This window comes from Parasteatoda tepidariorum, chromosome 5, assembly GCF_043381705.1.
Source record: "Parasteatoda tepidariorum isolate YZ-2023 chromosome 5, CAS_Ptep_4.0, whole genome shotgun sequence".
Classification (NCBI taxonomy): domain Eukaryota; kingdom Metazoa; phylum Arthropoda; class Arachnida; order Araneae; family Theridiidae; genus Parasteatoda; species Parasteatoda tepidariorum.
The window spans coordinates 3816615-3829406 of NC_092208.1; the positions used below are offsets into that span (position 1 = coordinate 3816615).

At 27.2% G+C, this 12792-nt stretch overlaps 1 protein-coding gene across 1 annotated transcript in view; it reads right to left on the reverse strand.

Annotated features, from left to right (window-relative positions):
• Positions 1 to 12792, reverse strand: part of LOC107442352 (LIM/homeobox protein Lhx1) — a 101909-nt gene that overhangs the window by 24104 nt on the left and 65013 nt on the right. The window contains 1 exon segment of the mRNA XM_071180928.1: positions 966 to 1128. Coding sequence (XP_071037029.1) covers positions 966 to 1128 — 163 coding nt within the window.

The following is a 12792-nucleotide window of genomic DNA, read 5'->3' on the forward strand; positions in this document are numbered from 1 at the left end:
TAGAAGGTTATTTAAAGTCTCCATTGCAATTCCTTTATTTCAATTTTTAATAGACTTAATTATAGCCAAAATTTTAACTTTTTTAAAGAGATATCAGTTTTAGAAATTTTATCTTAAGATTTTATACTATAGCACATTTCTAATAGGTTAAACGAATTACATGTCATTTATTTGAATTCAAATTTATTTCAATGACTTAGTATTTACTAAATAGATGTAATTTTTTTTTTTTTAAAAAAAAGTTTTTATAAGGATTTGAATGATTGTTTTGAATTCTTAGAATTTTGTGCACTTGCAAAGTAACTAAGTTAGTAGCGAGCGAAGCAAACCATATAAGATTGCGTAACAATTTTCGGGGATTGGCGAGCGTTAGCGAGCACGGGCCGCAGCCCACTAGTGTATCATTATTACTCAGCTAGCTAGTTACACTAGAGAAAGAATAAAAAAACGTATGAGTTTTATAACAAAACCTCACCGGTACCATGGCTGCCAGAAGCAGATTTAAAATTTACAAAGTTGCTGTTATGCAGAATGCTGTAAATATTTCATCATAAATTCAACAACTTGCTGTTACTAAAAGTACATAATACTGTCAGCAAGAGTATCATATGAACTGGCGGCAATGTGCTGTTACATTCATAGTACTGTCAGACAAAAAGTCTATTGTGACACTGACAACAGTGTGTTGTAATAACAGCACTTTCTGCATCAATCTGCTGTAATGTTCAAAACAGCAACTTTTTTCCAAATTTTACATCATTTTGCTGTAATGTTTAAAACAACAACTTCAATGCAAATTTTACAGCAGTCTGCTGCAATGTTTAAAACAGCAACTTCATTGCAAATTTTACAGCAGCCTGCTGCAATGTTAAAAACAGTTGAAAACTTCACAGCACTTGCTGACAACTTTTGCTGTAGACTGCAAACAATCTTTTTTTGCAATATAGGCTTAAGAGAATGATTACCTGAGAAATAGGCAAAGGCGTTGTGTGGGACAGCTTCGTCCATGAGACCGGCTCTAAGAGGACGCATCGCTCGCCTTGGATTCCTAAAAAAATGTCTTCTTGCTCCCAAGTTGCTCAGTTGCTTCATTCTTCGCTCTTTCGAACGCCTGTTTTGAAACCACACCTGTGAACACACACACACACTATTTTATAGGTTTTATTTCAACTGATATTGAAAAAATACTGATATTCAGTAACTGGCCAAATCATTAGACGCACTGTAAGATTCTATGTAAAATCTTAATTATCAGATGATACACTATACAGCTTTATTATTTTTACGCCACTGAAACCGGTTTGCACTTGTTTACGTTGTGCGTCTAATAATTCGATCCAATTATTATACTATACTAATAGAATACCTGATATAATAAATATTCTATATTTATATAATATATCGCCAAATTTATCCAATGGTCGAATTTATATAATATATATCGTCTAATTTAACGCATTGGTACACACGAACGTAAACAAGTGCAAACCGGTTCAGTCAAAAATAATAAAGCTGTATAGTATCACCTGATAATTAAGATTTTACATAGAATCTTATAGTGCGTCTAATAATTTGACTGTTGACTGTACTTAATTTATTAATCATAAGATATTTAAAAGAGTGCTTTCAATAAGAAAAGAACATTTAATGTCAAATTCTGTTTCTGCAAAGTAATTTAAAGTATCGAAAAAGTGAGTAAACTGTGAATTTTCAAATGCTGAAGAAGAAAAAAAATAATTTCAAAATGGAAACAAATTATGGCAATCTTTTATCTTGCAATAATATTTTTTTCATCATTTGAAAATTTATGGTTTCTCTAACCTGAAAAGGTTAAACACCATAAAGAGTTTATTCAACGGTATTATAACCTCTTAAAAATTCAATTATTTATTCAACACTAGTTAAATACCGCACGGAAAAATACATCCTTCACATAACTGAAGGGCTGCCATTAAAAGAGCTAAAATAGTTTCGATACTATTTATTATTATGGTTTGTTACCGCTCTTAGTCACTTTGTGCTATTCGAGTGAGCAAAACACGCTTTTCATATTTAAATTTAGAAAGATTAGGTAGTATTTTTTTTTTCAGTTTATATACATATATATTAGTTCAAAAAAGTAGAGAACACATGGAAAAAATTACAGAACAATGAAAAAAAGGGAGAAAAAAATTTACTAAGAATTCGAAAAATAAATGATATAATCTTTTCATCAGCTCACACGATTATATCCGCAAAAAGGAGTGCTTTCTAATAGTGTATCAATATAGCCAAAGCAAAATATATCAATACAATAGTGTGAGAAGCACTCAAAAAAATTTTTTTACAAAAAATTTACAACAAATAAAATAGAACACATTAAGTAAAAATATCACGTAAAATCAGAAAATAAAATATAAATAAAAAAAACAGAATAAAGCATGAAATGAAATCTATAAAGCGAGTTGTGAGTTCAAATGAACTTACATGAACGGGAAGTTTTTCAAGAATGATTTAAAATATTTTCGTAATATGATTGCCAGATTGCAAAATATGAAACCAAAAGAGCAAATTGAGGTAAAAGCGTTGTTGTTGTAGTTCATTTACGTCGCACTAGAGCTGCATAATGGGCTATTGGCGACGGTCTGGGAAACATCCCTGAGGATGATCCAAAGACATGCCATCACAATTTCGATCCTCTGCAGGGGGGAGAGGTAAAAGCGTAAATAGAGGGGTTTTGTATTAAAGTGCGTTCTTACTGCAGCACTGAAGGTTAGTTACCAAGGATTGGCCCGAAAATGTATGTTCACAAGGTAATATTTATACTGGATAATTTAAAGAAGTTGACAATTAAGAATTCTAGAAATTTAACATTTATTTAAGAAAAAAAAAATATAGAAAAGAGAAAGAAACATGAATTGCCTGTTTTGCGCATAATTTTAGCCACGGATTTGCCCGAAATGGATTTGCATATAATAAAAATTATATAAATTAACAAAGAAATTTTTTAGTAAATTTATTTACAATAATATACAATTAACTCAATGATTTAATATTGAATTTAATTACTTTAGTTGGGTATCCATTGCTTTTTATCAAATTTTGAAAGAATTTTTCGATTTGTTTTTCGGATAAATAAACATTGATTCATATTCTTTTAATTCTATTCATTTCATTAAAAATAGTATTTAAATAGATATTCCTAGTAACATTAGAATTCAAAAAAAATTAGTCTACTTATATTAAAATTAAAATCATTTCTTTTATCTTATAAATCAACAAAGCAGACATTTTCTTCTTTCATAATACCCAAATCCAAAAAATTGAAATTAATCTTATAATCATGATTACGAAGCAAGATTAATTCCTCGGAGAAAATATTATTTAATAAAATAGTATAATCTTGAAAATTAAAGACAAATAAATCATCAATAAATCTAAAAACAAATTTAATATTAAGAGTATAATTTTTTTCATAATAATGCAAAAATAAGTTAGCTAAGAGAGAGGAATAATTAAATGTTTGTGGTATTCCATAAATTTGAAGAAAAATATCTTTTCCATTGTAAAGATAATTATTAAAAAGACAAAAATTAATTAGAAATTCCCAATAATCAAAATCGCAATAAAGGATATTTTTAAAATCATAGTAATAATTCAAAAGGACATCTTTTAGTTTAGAGAGGAGAATGCTATTGAAAAGATTCTGGAAATCTAAAGTCGAAATAGAATTAATTTTATTATGTTTAATGAATTCTAAAATCGGTTTATTATTAGTGATAAACCAAGAAAAACGTTCTTTAATAATATCGTTAATAATTTTATTTAAGTAGTTAAAGAAAATGGTGCCAGGTTTAATTAGGTAATTCACATGTGATTGTTCTAAATTTTATAGGAATTTTATGAAATTTAGGACTGATAATTAAGCAAGGAAATTGTATATTGCTAATTTTAATTTTTAACTTCTTATATAATATTTAACTTCTATAATTTTTAACTTCTTATATAGCCTTATTATTGAAAAAAAAGTTTTTAAAATAATAACAAACATTTCCATTCTCTTAGCATACCTAAACATAAAGAAAATCTATTTGATATCTTTAAACGAAAACTATTGAGATCATTAAGAAAGTATTTTAGAATTTCATTAATTGATATATGGTAAATGGGTCTAAATTTTGTGCCTTTTATCATTAAATTCCCGAGTTGTAAGTTTTCGATATTTAAATTACCAGTAATAATTTGTTTATGATGTTTATCAACAAAATCAAAATATTTCTCCTCTTCACAGTGACATTCATAATCGGATACATTAATCCGCCCTAAATTTTTGCTTATATCAATATAATTAAGCATAGTTTTACCAAGAGATTTATTATATTTAAAGCTTTTAATTATGTTAAAATCTTTTAATGGAAATAAAGTTTTAAAATTTTCAAAAATTTTATGAAATTTGATCTTATCGAAAATAGGATTTTGAAAGTTAATTACGAAATATAAATTATCTGAATTTTTCTTTTTATTTGGAGAAATTTTACTCATTTTGGCTTTTACAAGATCGAAACAAAGAATTTTGAAGTGTAAATTAATGAAAGAAAAGTTAATTATAAGATCTTGAAGCTTATATTCATCATTATACTTCTGGGAGAAAACAAAATCTTTCATTGGTTTAATATTATAATGTTTATTAAAATCTTTTTCCATATTAGAAATAAAATTTACATTTAATTTGTCACTATTAAGAGAGTTTCTATTACTTCTTGATCCCCGTTTACCTCGATTTGTACTCTTATCTTTAATATGAAAAAGTTGAGGAGTTATTAAAGTTAATCTGTGTAAGTTGGAAGGCATCGTTTAGCCCATACTGCAAAATTGTTTTGTATAAAAGCATGTAGTAATTTTCTTTTTGTAGTCTTAAATTAAATCTTCCACTATATCTAAAATATTAATTTTGACATTGTTAAAATTATGTTCTCTAAAATGATTTAATTCTGGGTTATTGATAATTTTGTTGCTGTTTATATCAGAACTGTGTTGATTAATTCGAATGTTAAGAAAGTTACTGGTTTGTCCAACATATTTCATATTACAAAAACCTCAGGTTAACATATAAATAAAATTTTTAATTTTACAAAAAGATTTGGAGCTATCGCTATTTTGAATAACATGTTTTTTGTCAATGTTGGGGAAATTTTTACATCTTATATCGCCAACACGATTTATAAGATGGTAAAATTTTTCATTTCAGTAATAATTCTTAATTTTATTATTTCTTTTGACAAAAAAGAAAAGAAGAAAAAACTGTTTTTGTTCATATAAAGCAAGTAATATTAAAAAAAAAAAGAAAATTTTAAAGTTGTTTCTTACTTAGGTCAACAAAGAAATTTTTTATTTAAGTTACTTTTTATTAAATAATTACAATTTTTTCTCCTATAAAAAACTAAAATTGATTAATTATATTTAATGAATGAATTTATATTTGAAAAAAAATTGTATTAACATCAAGTGGTCATCCACTACAAGTTTAAAAAAATTTATTTGAACTTGAGTGGATGAATAAAAAGTATTTTATTAACAATTGAAAAATTGAACTAGATATAGGGAGAGTGTGAACTAATAGTAGGAATTGAAAGAAGAACTGTATTAACATCAAGTGTCATCCACTCCAAGTATAAACAGAAATGTATTTGAACTTGAGTGGATGAATAAAAAGTTTTTTATTAACGATTGAAAATTTGAACAAGATATAGGGAGAGTGTGAACTAATAGTAGGAATTGAAAGAAGAACTGTATTAACATCAAGTGTCATCCACTACAAGTATAAACAGAAATGTATTTGAACTTGAGTGGATGAATAAAAAGTATTTTATTAACGATTGAATATTTGAACAAGATATAGGGAGAGTGTGAACTAATAGTAGGAATTGAATAAAGTCTAAAATGTATTTGAACTTGAGTGGATGAATAAAAAGTATTTTATGAACGATTGAAAATTTGAACAAGATATAGGGAGAGTGTGAACTAATAGTAGGAATTGAAAGAAGAACTGTATTAACATCAAGTGGTCATCCTCTACAAGTTTAAAAAAATGTATTTGAACTTGAGTGGATGAATAAAAAGTATTTTATTAGAAATTGAAAAATTGAACTAGATATAGGGAGAGTGTGAACTAATAGTAAGAATTGAAAGAAGAACTGTATTAACATCAAGTGGTCATCCACTACAAGTTTAAAAAAATGTATTTGAACTTGAGTGGATGAATAAAAAGTATTTTATTAAAAATTGAACTAGATATAGGGAGAGTGTGAACTAATAGTAGGCAATGAAAAAATGAAATAATAAATTGACATAGCTTAAAAATATTTTTTTAGAAAGAAAAAAAAAAAAGATTTTTTGTGATATTTTGAAAACGAGCTATTCAGAAGTGTTTATGCAGGAAAAGACAACAACAAAAATAGAAACATTTAAAAATAACATCTACTTAAAGATTCGGAAGAGAATGATCATCCATCATAATACTGGATCCCTACTATGCAGCACGATAGACACCACATCAAAAGAACGATGTTGTGCAGCACCCCTCCCCCCTCCGACGGATAAAAGGGAGAAGAAATCAGAGTGGCGGTTTCTGGTTTTGTCCGCAACCCTTCCCAACTGTAACCGCCCACTTGCATCCCAAAGCGTTGCCAGAAAAATATTAAAAAAGAAAAAAAAATGATTAACTGGTCTATTGGTTTTAGGGCGTACCTTCCATATCTCCTCTCTCTTTCACTTTTGGAAATGCAGTGCTAAATCATAAAAGTGGTTGTCGCATTCTGATGAGCGCAAAATAAAAAATACAATTGAGTTAAACACAGTCGAACCTCGATAACGCGAAATCAGTGGATTATTTCATGTTAATCGAATTTTGACTTAGTCGAAAATCATAAAAACAATTTATTACGTACTATTAATACACGTTATGTACCACATTAATGTATGCAAACGATACTATTATGAGCCGAACAAATTAAAATAAGCTTTAAGTTTTAACTAGACTAATGTAAGAAATTAAGAGAATTTGCAGACTGGGTCGATTATCTCTAGAACTAGTGGACCAATTTTAATGAAATTTGACAAGTGCATGCATTGATACAATACAAAACAAATAACCATTCAATTATTGTAATACACACGCATGATCGTGCATAACACTCGTTGGAGTCGGACGGTATGAAACAGTGGTTGGTGAATAAACAGAAAGAAAAAAATGGGTTAATAGGGGGTAGGGTCCTCTCTTACAGATATGCAGGCCTTGCAGCATGATTTCATACTTGAAATAAGACAGTTTATCATTTCCTATGGCAATTTCATACCTTCAGACTCCAACGAGTGTTATGCTTGTGTGTTACAATTGTTGAATTTGTTTTGCATTGTATCAATGTATGTACATATCTAATTTCATTAAAATCGGTCCTCTAGTTCTAGAGATAATCGACCCAGTCTGCAAATTCTCTTAATTTCTAACACAAGTGTAGTTTATTAAACTATTTTGTTCATTTGTCCATCTGCTACTTCTAACAAAGGAAGAAAATAGAATAGAATGATTGGGATTTTATTCGCATGCTCATTATCTGTGCTGTGTCCAGTTTAATTTCATGTTAAGCGATAATCAGTTTGAAAATTTCATGTTAAACATGTGATAAATTGTGCATGAAAGCTCGATTTGGTGTTACTTGAGTAAAAAAATGTGTTGTTTCGCACAACTTTTAGGGTTGTTCAACATCTAATTCTGTGAGACCATAGTTTTTACAATGCACTGGAAGAAGAAATGAAATGGGTCACCTCAAAATTCTTGATGGTCCCATCAAAACATTTCGATGGTTTCTGTCGATATCAGTGCGATTCATGATGGTCCAACATCATTTGATGGTCACCATCATCAAACATTTTTCATTATGCTTTCATGGCTTTTGATATGTCAACAAACTTCCATCATTCCATGATGGAAAATGCTACTTTAATACTATGATGGTTAACCATCAAGAGAAGTTTGATTCTCATGGAACAACAATCCATGATGATCCGTGATGGTTCATAATGATTCCAACTAAACATTTCCATGATGGTTTAATGGGAATTCTTGGTGGTTCTCAGAAATACATCATAAAAACAATTTGGTTTTTTTAATTTGGCAATAATAAATCTGTCTGAATTCCTTCAGTGGGATGATGGTTGTTCATGATCGTTCCATCATTTTATTTCTGAGATACTATGATGGAAATTCGTGATGGTCCATAATGGTACAACAATGCATATTCAAGAAGGTTTGATAATAATTATTGTTTATCAACAGTCTATTGATTTTTTTGAGAATGCCTATCGATTTTTTCTAAAAGTATCATTATCAATAGTCTATCAATTATTTCTAAAAACGTCAATCACTAGCAATTATTTATTTTTTAAAAAAGATATGTTCATTCTGATACATTTAACTAAACCGATAAATAAATTATTACACGTTCAAAAGCAACTATAACTGAAAAGTCACGTCACGTCGGCAAATTCTATTCTAAATTTAATTGCTTTTCCGCAGACGACTCCCGAAAACACTTTATCGACTTCCGAAAAATAAAAAAAAAATGTTCCATTCCTCTTTAAAATCTTCTATCATCTTCCCAGCATGGCATCCGAGTCGAACAGGAAAGCCACTGCCTACCACTCGGAAGGTCAGAAACTATCATGATTTTCTTTTTTTGTACCGTAAAAAAAAAAAGAAAGAAAGAAAGAAACTTTACATCGGGGCAAAAATTTCCACCCACGGACAGAGGGGAATCGTGGGAAAGCAACTGAAAGAAGAGGCGGCCTACTAGGACTGGAAGTGACCTCTGGCGGCATGATACTACATCAATTAAGAGTTCCATGGACTGTCTAACGAATGTACTCTCTGTTTCTTGCGATAGAAGAAATCCGCGAACAAGCTTTTGTTCGCGGATTTTTTGTTGTTGTTTTTTGACGAATTTCTTTTTGTTTTTGGTTGTTGGGGAAGGGTATTTCACGACGGGTGATTTTGGTTGTATTTTTACGTTTCTTTCTACCCCTCTTCCCCCGATCTTTTGAGTGAGTAATCCATCTTAGGTGGATTTCTTTTTCGGCACCTTGGTGGTTGTACCAGATTTTTGCGAGGCTAATTTTGCCACTTACGATATCAGTAAAAATAAGTTAACGAAGAGAGATAAAAAAATTTAAATCCTTGCGGTATTCCATCAGTTTGAATAAAAATATCTTTTACATTGTAAAAATATTTATTAAAAAGGCAAATATTAATTACAATTTACCAATAATCAAAATCGCAAGTAAGGATATTTTTGAAATCATAGTATTAACTAAAAAGAATAATAAAATTTCAAAAGTTTGTCTATTTGTTTTTTTTTTTGGATAAATAAACATTACGACATATTCTTTTCATTTGATAAAAAATGGTATTTAAAATAGATGTTTCTAGAAACATTAGAATTCCAAGCAATTAGTTTATTTATATTAAAATTAAAATCAATTCTTTTATCGTATAAATCATCAAAGCAGATATTTTCTTCTTTTATAATACCCAAATCCAAAAAATTTAAATTGATATTCATCATGATTAAGAAGCAAGATTAATTCCTCGGGGTAAATATTGCTTAATAAAATTGTATAATCTTGAAAATGAGAGATTATAAGTCATTAATTAATCTAAACACAAATTTAATATTAAGAGTATAATTTTTTTCATAATAGTGCAAAAATATGTTAGCTAAGAGAGATGAAAAATTAGAAATTAATCAGAACAAAATTAACAAAAATTAATCAGAATTTCCCAATAATCAAAATAGCAATAAAGGATGTTTTTGAAATCATGGCAATAAGTCAAAAGGACATCTTTTAGTTTAGAAAAGGGAATGCTATTAAAAAGATCCTGGAAATCAAAAGACGCAATAGAATTAATTTTATTTTGTTTAATAAATTTTAAAATCGGTTGATTATGAGTGATAATTCAAGAAAAACCTTAGTTAATAATATTTTTAATAAATTTATTAAGTAGTTAGAGAAAATGGTGCCAGGTTTAGTTAGGTAAGTAATAGACCCACATGTGACTGTTCTAAATTTTATGGGAATTTTATGAAATTTTGGACTGATAAATTAGTAAGGAAATTTTAAAACATAGAAAACGTTATGAAGTTTCTTTTGATATTGAAATTTATAAGGATGTCAAGAACAACATACGAATGACTTTTTCATGAAAATTAAACTTTTAAAATTCCAATTTATAAGTATTTTTAAAAAAATTAAAAATAACTTTTTCGAAAACAAAAAAATTTTTGATATCATAATTTATTAAAATATCTAGACAAGAAATAACAGGATACGCAGCTAGATTTTTCAACAAAAAATAAGTACTTTTTACGCACTCAAAAAATATTTTTAATCACTTTCCAAAAAGAAAATCATAATTAGGATCTGTGCAGCAATAGAAATTATTTTTTTCTATTGTTTAAAGTTTTTAATATATAAACATAAAATCAATAAAATTAAAAAACTTAACATAATCATAACAAAATAAATATTTTCAGATAAGTATCGCAGAGAAAATTGCGAAAATCATAAATTTTTTTTGTAATTTAGTGCGATGATCGATACGGCAAAGGAAAAATCTCTTTCTCAAAGATAGAAAATTAATCACTATTTACAAACTCCGAATAAATAAAGCACTTTTAAGGGCTTTTAAAAAACGTAAATCAAAAATAAGCACCTTTAAGCACTTTTTAAAAACGCTACGGACCCTAAATAAGATAAACTCTTTCATAAATTCATATCTTTTAAAGTTCAAATTCATATAAGAGTTTAAAGAACAAAATAGAAACAACTTTTTCACACATTCTAAACTCTCGAAATTTAAATGAATTAGAATTTCAAGAACTAAATTTGAAAAACATTTTTTATGAAATTGAATTTTATTTAGAATTTTAAAAGCAAAATTTTGGTAATTTACTTCACAATATCAAAGATTTTGATATAATAATTATTTGAAGAGCAAATTAAGAATAAATATTTTGCAGAGTCACAACATAAGAAATTTAAATTGATTAGGAATTCAAGAGGAAAATAAGAACAACTTTTTCATAATTTCAAAACTCATTAATTATTTTTTTCCTTCTGAATTTCAAGAATGAAAAAATTCAGAATTAGTAGTTAAAACAAGGTAAATATACTTACTAATAAAAGTTTTTGCATTCAATTTCAAGAAAATGTAGACTGTGTATTGATACTTCAGATGAATTCCATAAAAAAGGAAAAAGTTTTAGGGGTTTGAAATTTTAACCATTTCGCTGAAATTTCCGATTAAGAAATTTAATTTTAAATCTCTGAATAATTAAACGTTTTATTTCTAATTATAACAATGTAAAAACACCATTCAAACCTCATGAACCGGAAATTCATGAATTACTAAAGAAATTTCATCCTTACTGCAGAATCCTACTCAACAATAAATTCTTAAATATTTCTCCTTTCATAAAATCTTATAAAATTCTGTTTTTTTTTTTGTACAGGTTGCCCAGTTTAGGATGTCAAATTTAGCAATCAATATATNTATATATATATGTTGTTAACCTGATTAATTGTAATGATATAAGCAAAAATTTAAGGAAAATTAATAGATCACATTATGAACATTGTGAAGAAAAAATATTTCGAATTTGGTGATAAACATCATAAACATATTATTACTGGTAATTTAAATATAGAAAACCTAGAACTTAGGAATTTAATTATAAAAGGCACAAAATTTAGACCCATTTACTATATATCAGTTAATAAAATTCTAAAATGCTTTCTTAATGATCTCAATAGATTTTGTTTAAAGATATCAAATAGATTCTCTTTACCTTTTGGTATATATTAACAAAATGGAAATGGGCTGCCATTACTTTAAAAACATTTATTTTCAATTATAAGGAAAATTTGAATAACAGTTACAATTCAACAAATTTTTCTGAAATTGTTCGATCAATTCAGCAACTATTAAAAAAATTTGTAATTACTCCCATGGACCAAGCTAACAATAATCATGCAATCTTCTGTAAAAAATTCTATGTTGAACTTTTAAACACAGCGTTAAATAATAGAAAAGTTTTAAGCTTTGTAATTTAAATAACAATATTATCATTAAAAATTTTTAGCATTACATAAAAAGTTAAAAATTAAAATTAGCAATATACAATTTCCTTACTTAATTATCAGTTCAAAATTTCCTAAAATTTCTATAAAATTTAGAACAATCACATGTGGATCTAATACTTACCTAATTAAACCTGACACCATTGCTGATGAAGAGATAATATCTTTTAATTTTTTTTTGCTTTCTCCGGATTTGTATTATGTATTTCTTTAAAAATATTTTTTTAAATATTTTATTTTAATTATTTTTTTTCTTCGCTTCTCATTAATCTTTGTTATTTTCCACGTTTTCTCTGTATTTTAAACTTATTTTATGAGTTCTACTGCTTATGCGCAGTAAATAAAACGTATTAATTTTCTTAATTTTTCTCTTTTTGTCTTTATTGTACTATAAAATATAAAGTTCTATTTTTTTGATATACCGAGAAAAAGAATTTTAATTTATACTCAATTTTGCATTTGTTTTATATGACAACAAACAATGAACATTTTGCATTTGTTTTTTATAATAAGTTCATTGTTATTGGTTTAAATAAAACTTCGTTTTTACGTTTATATAAACAAGCAAACACAAATATAACTTCATTTTTTTAGATATAAGATATTTTTTCCCATCTA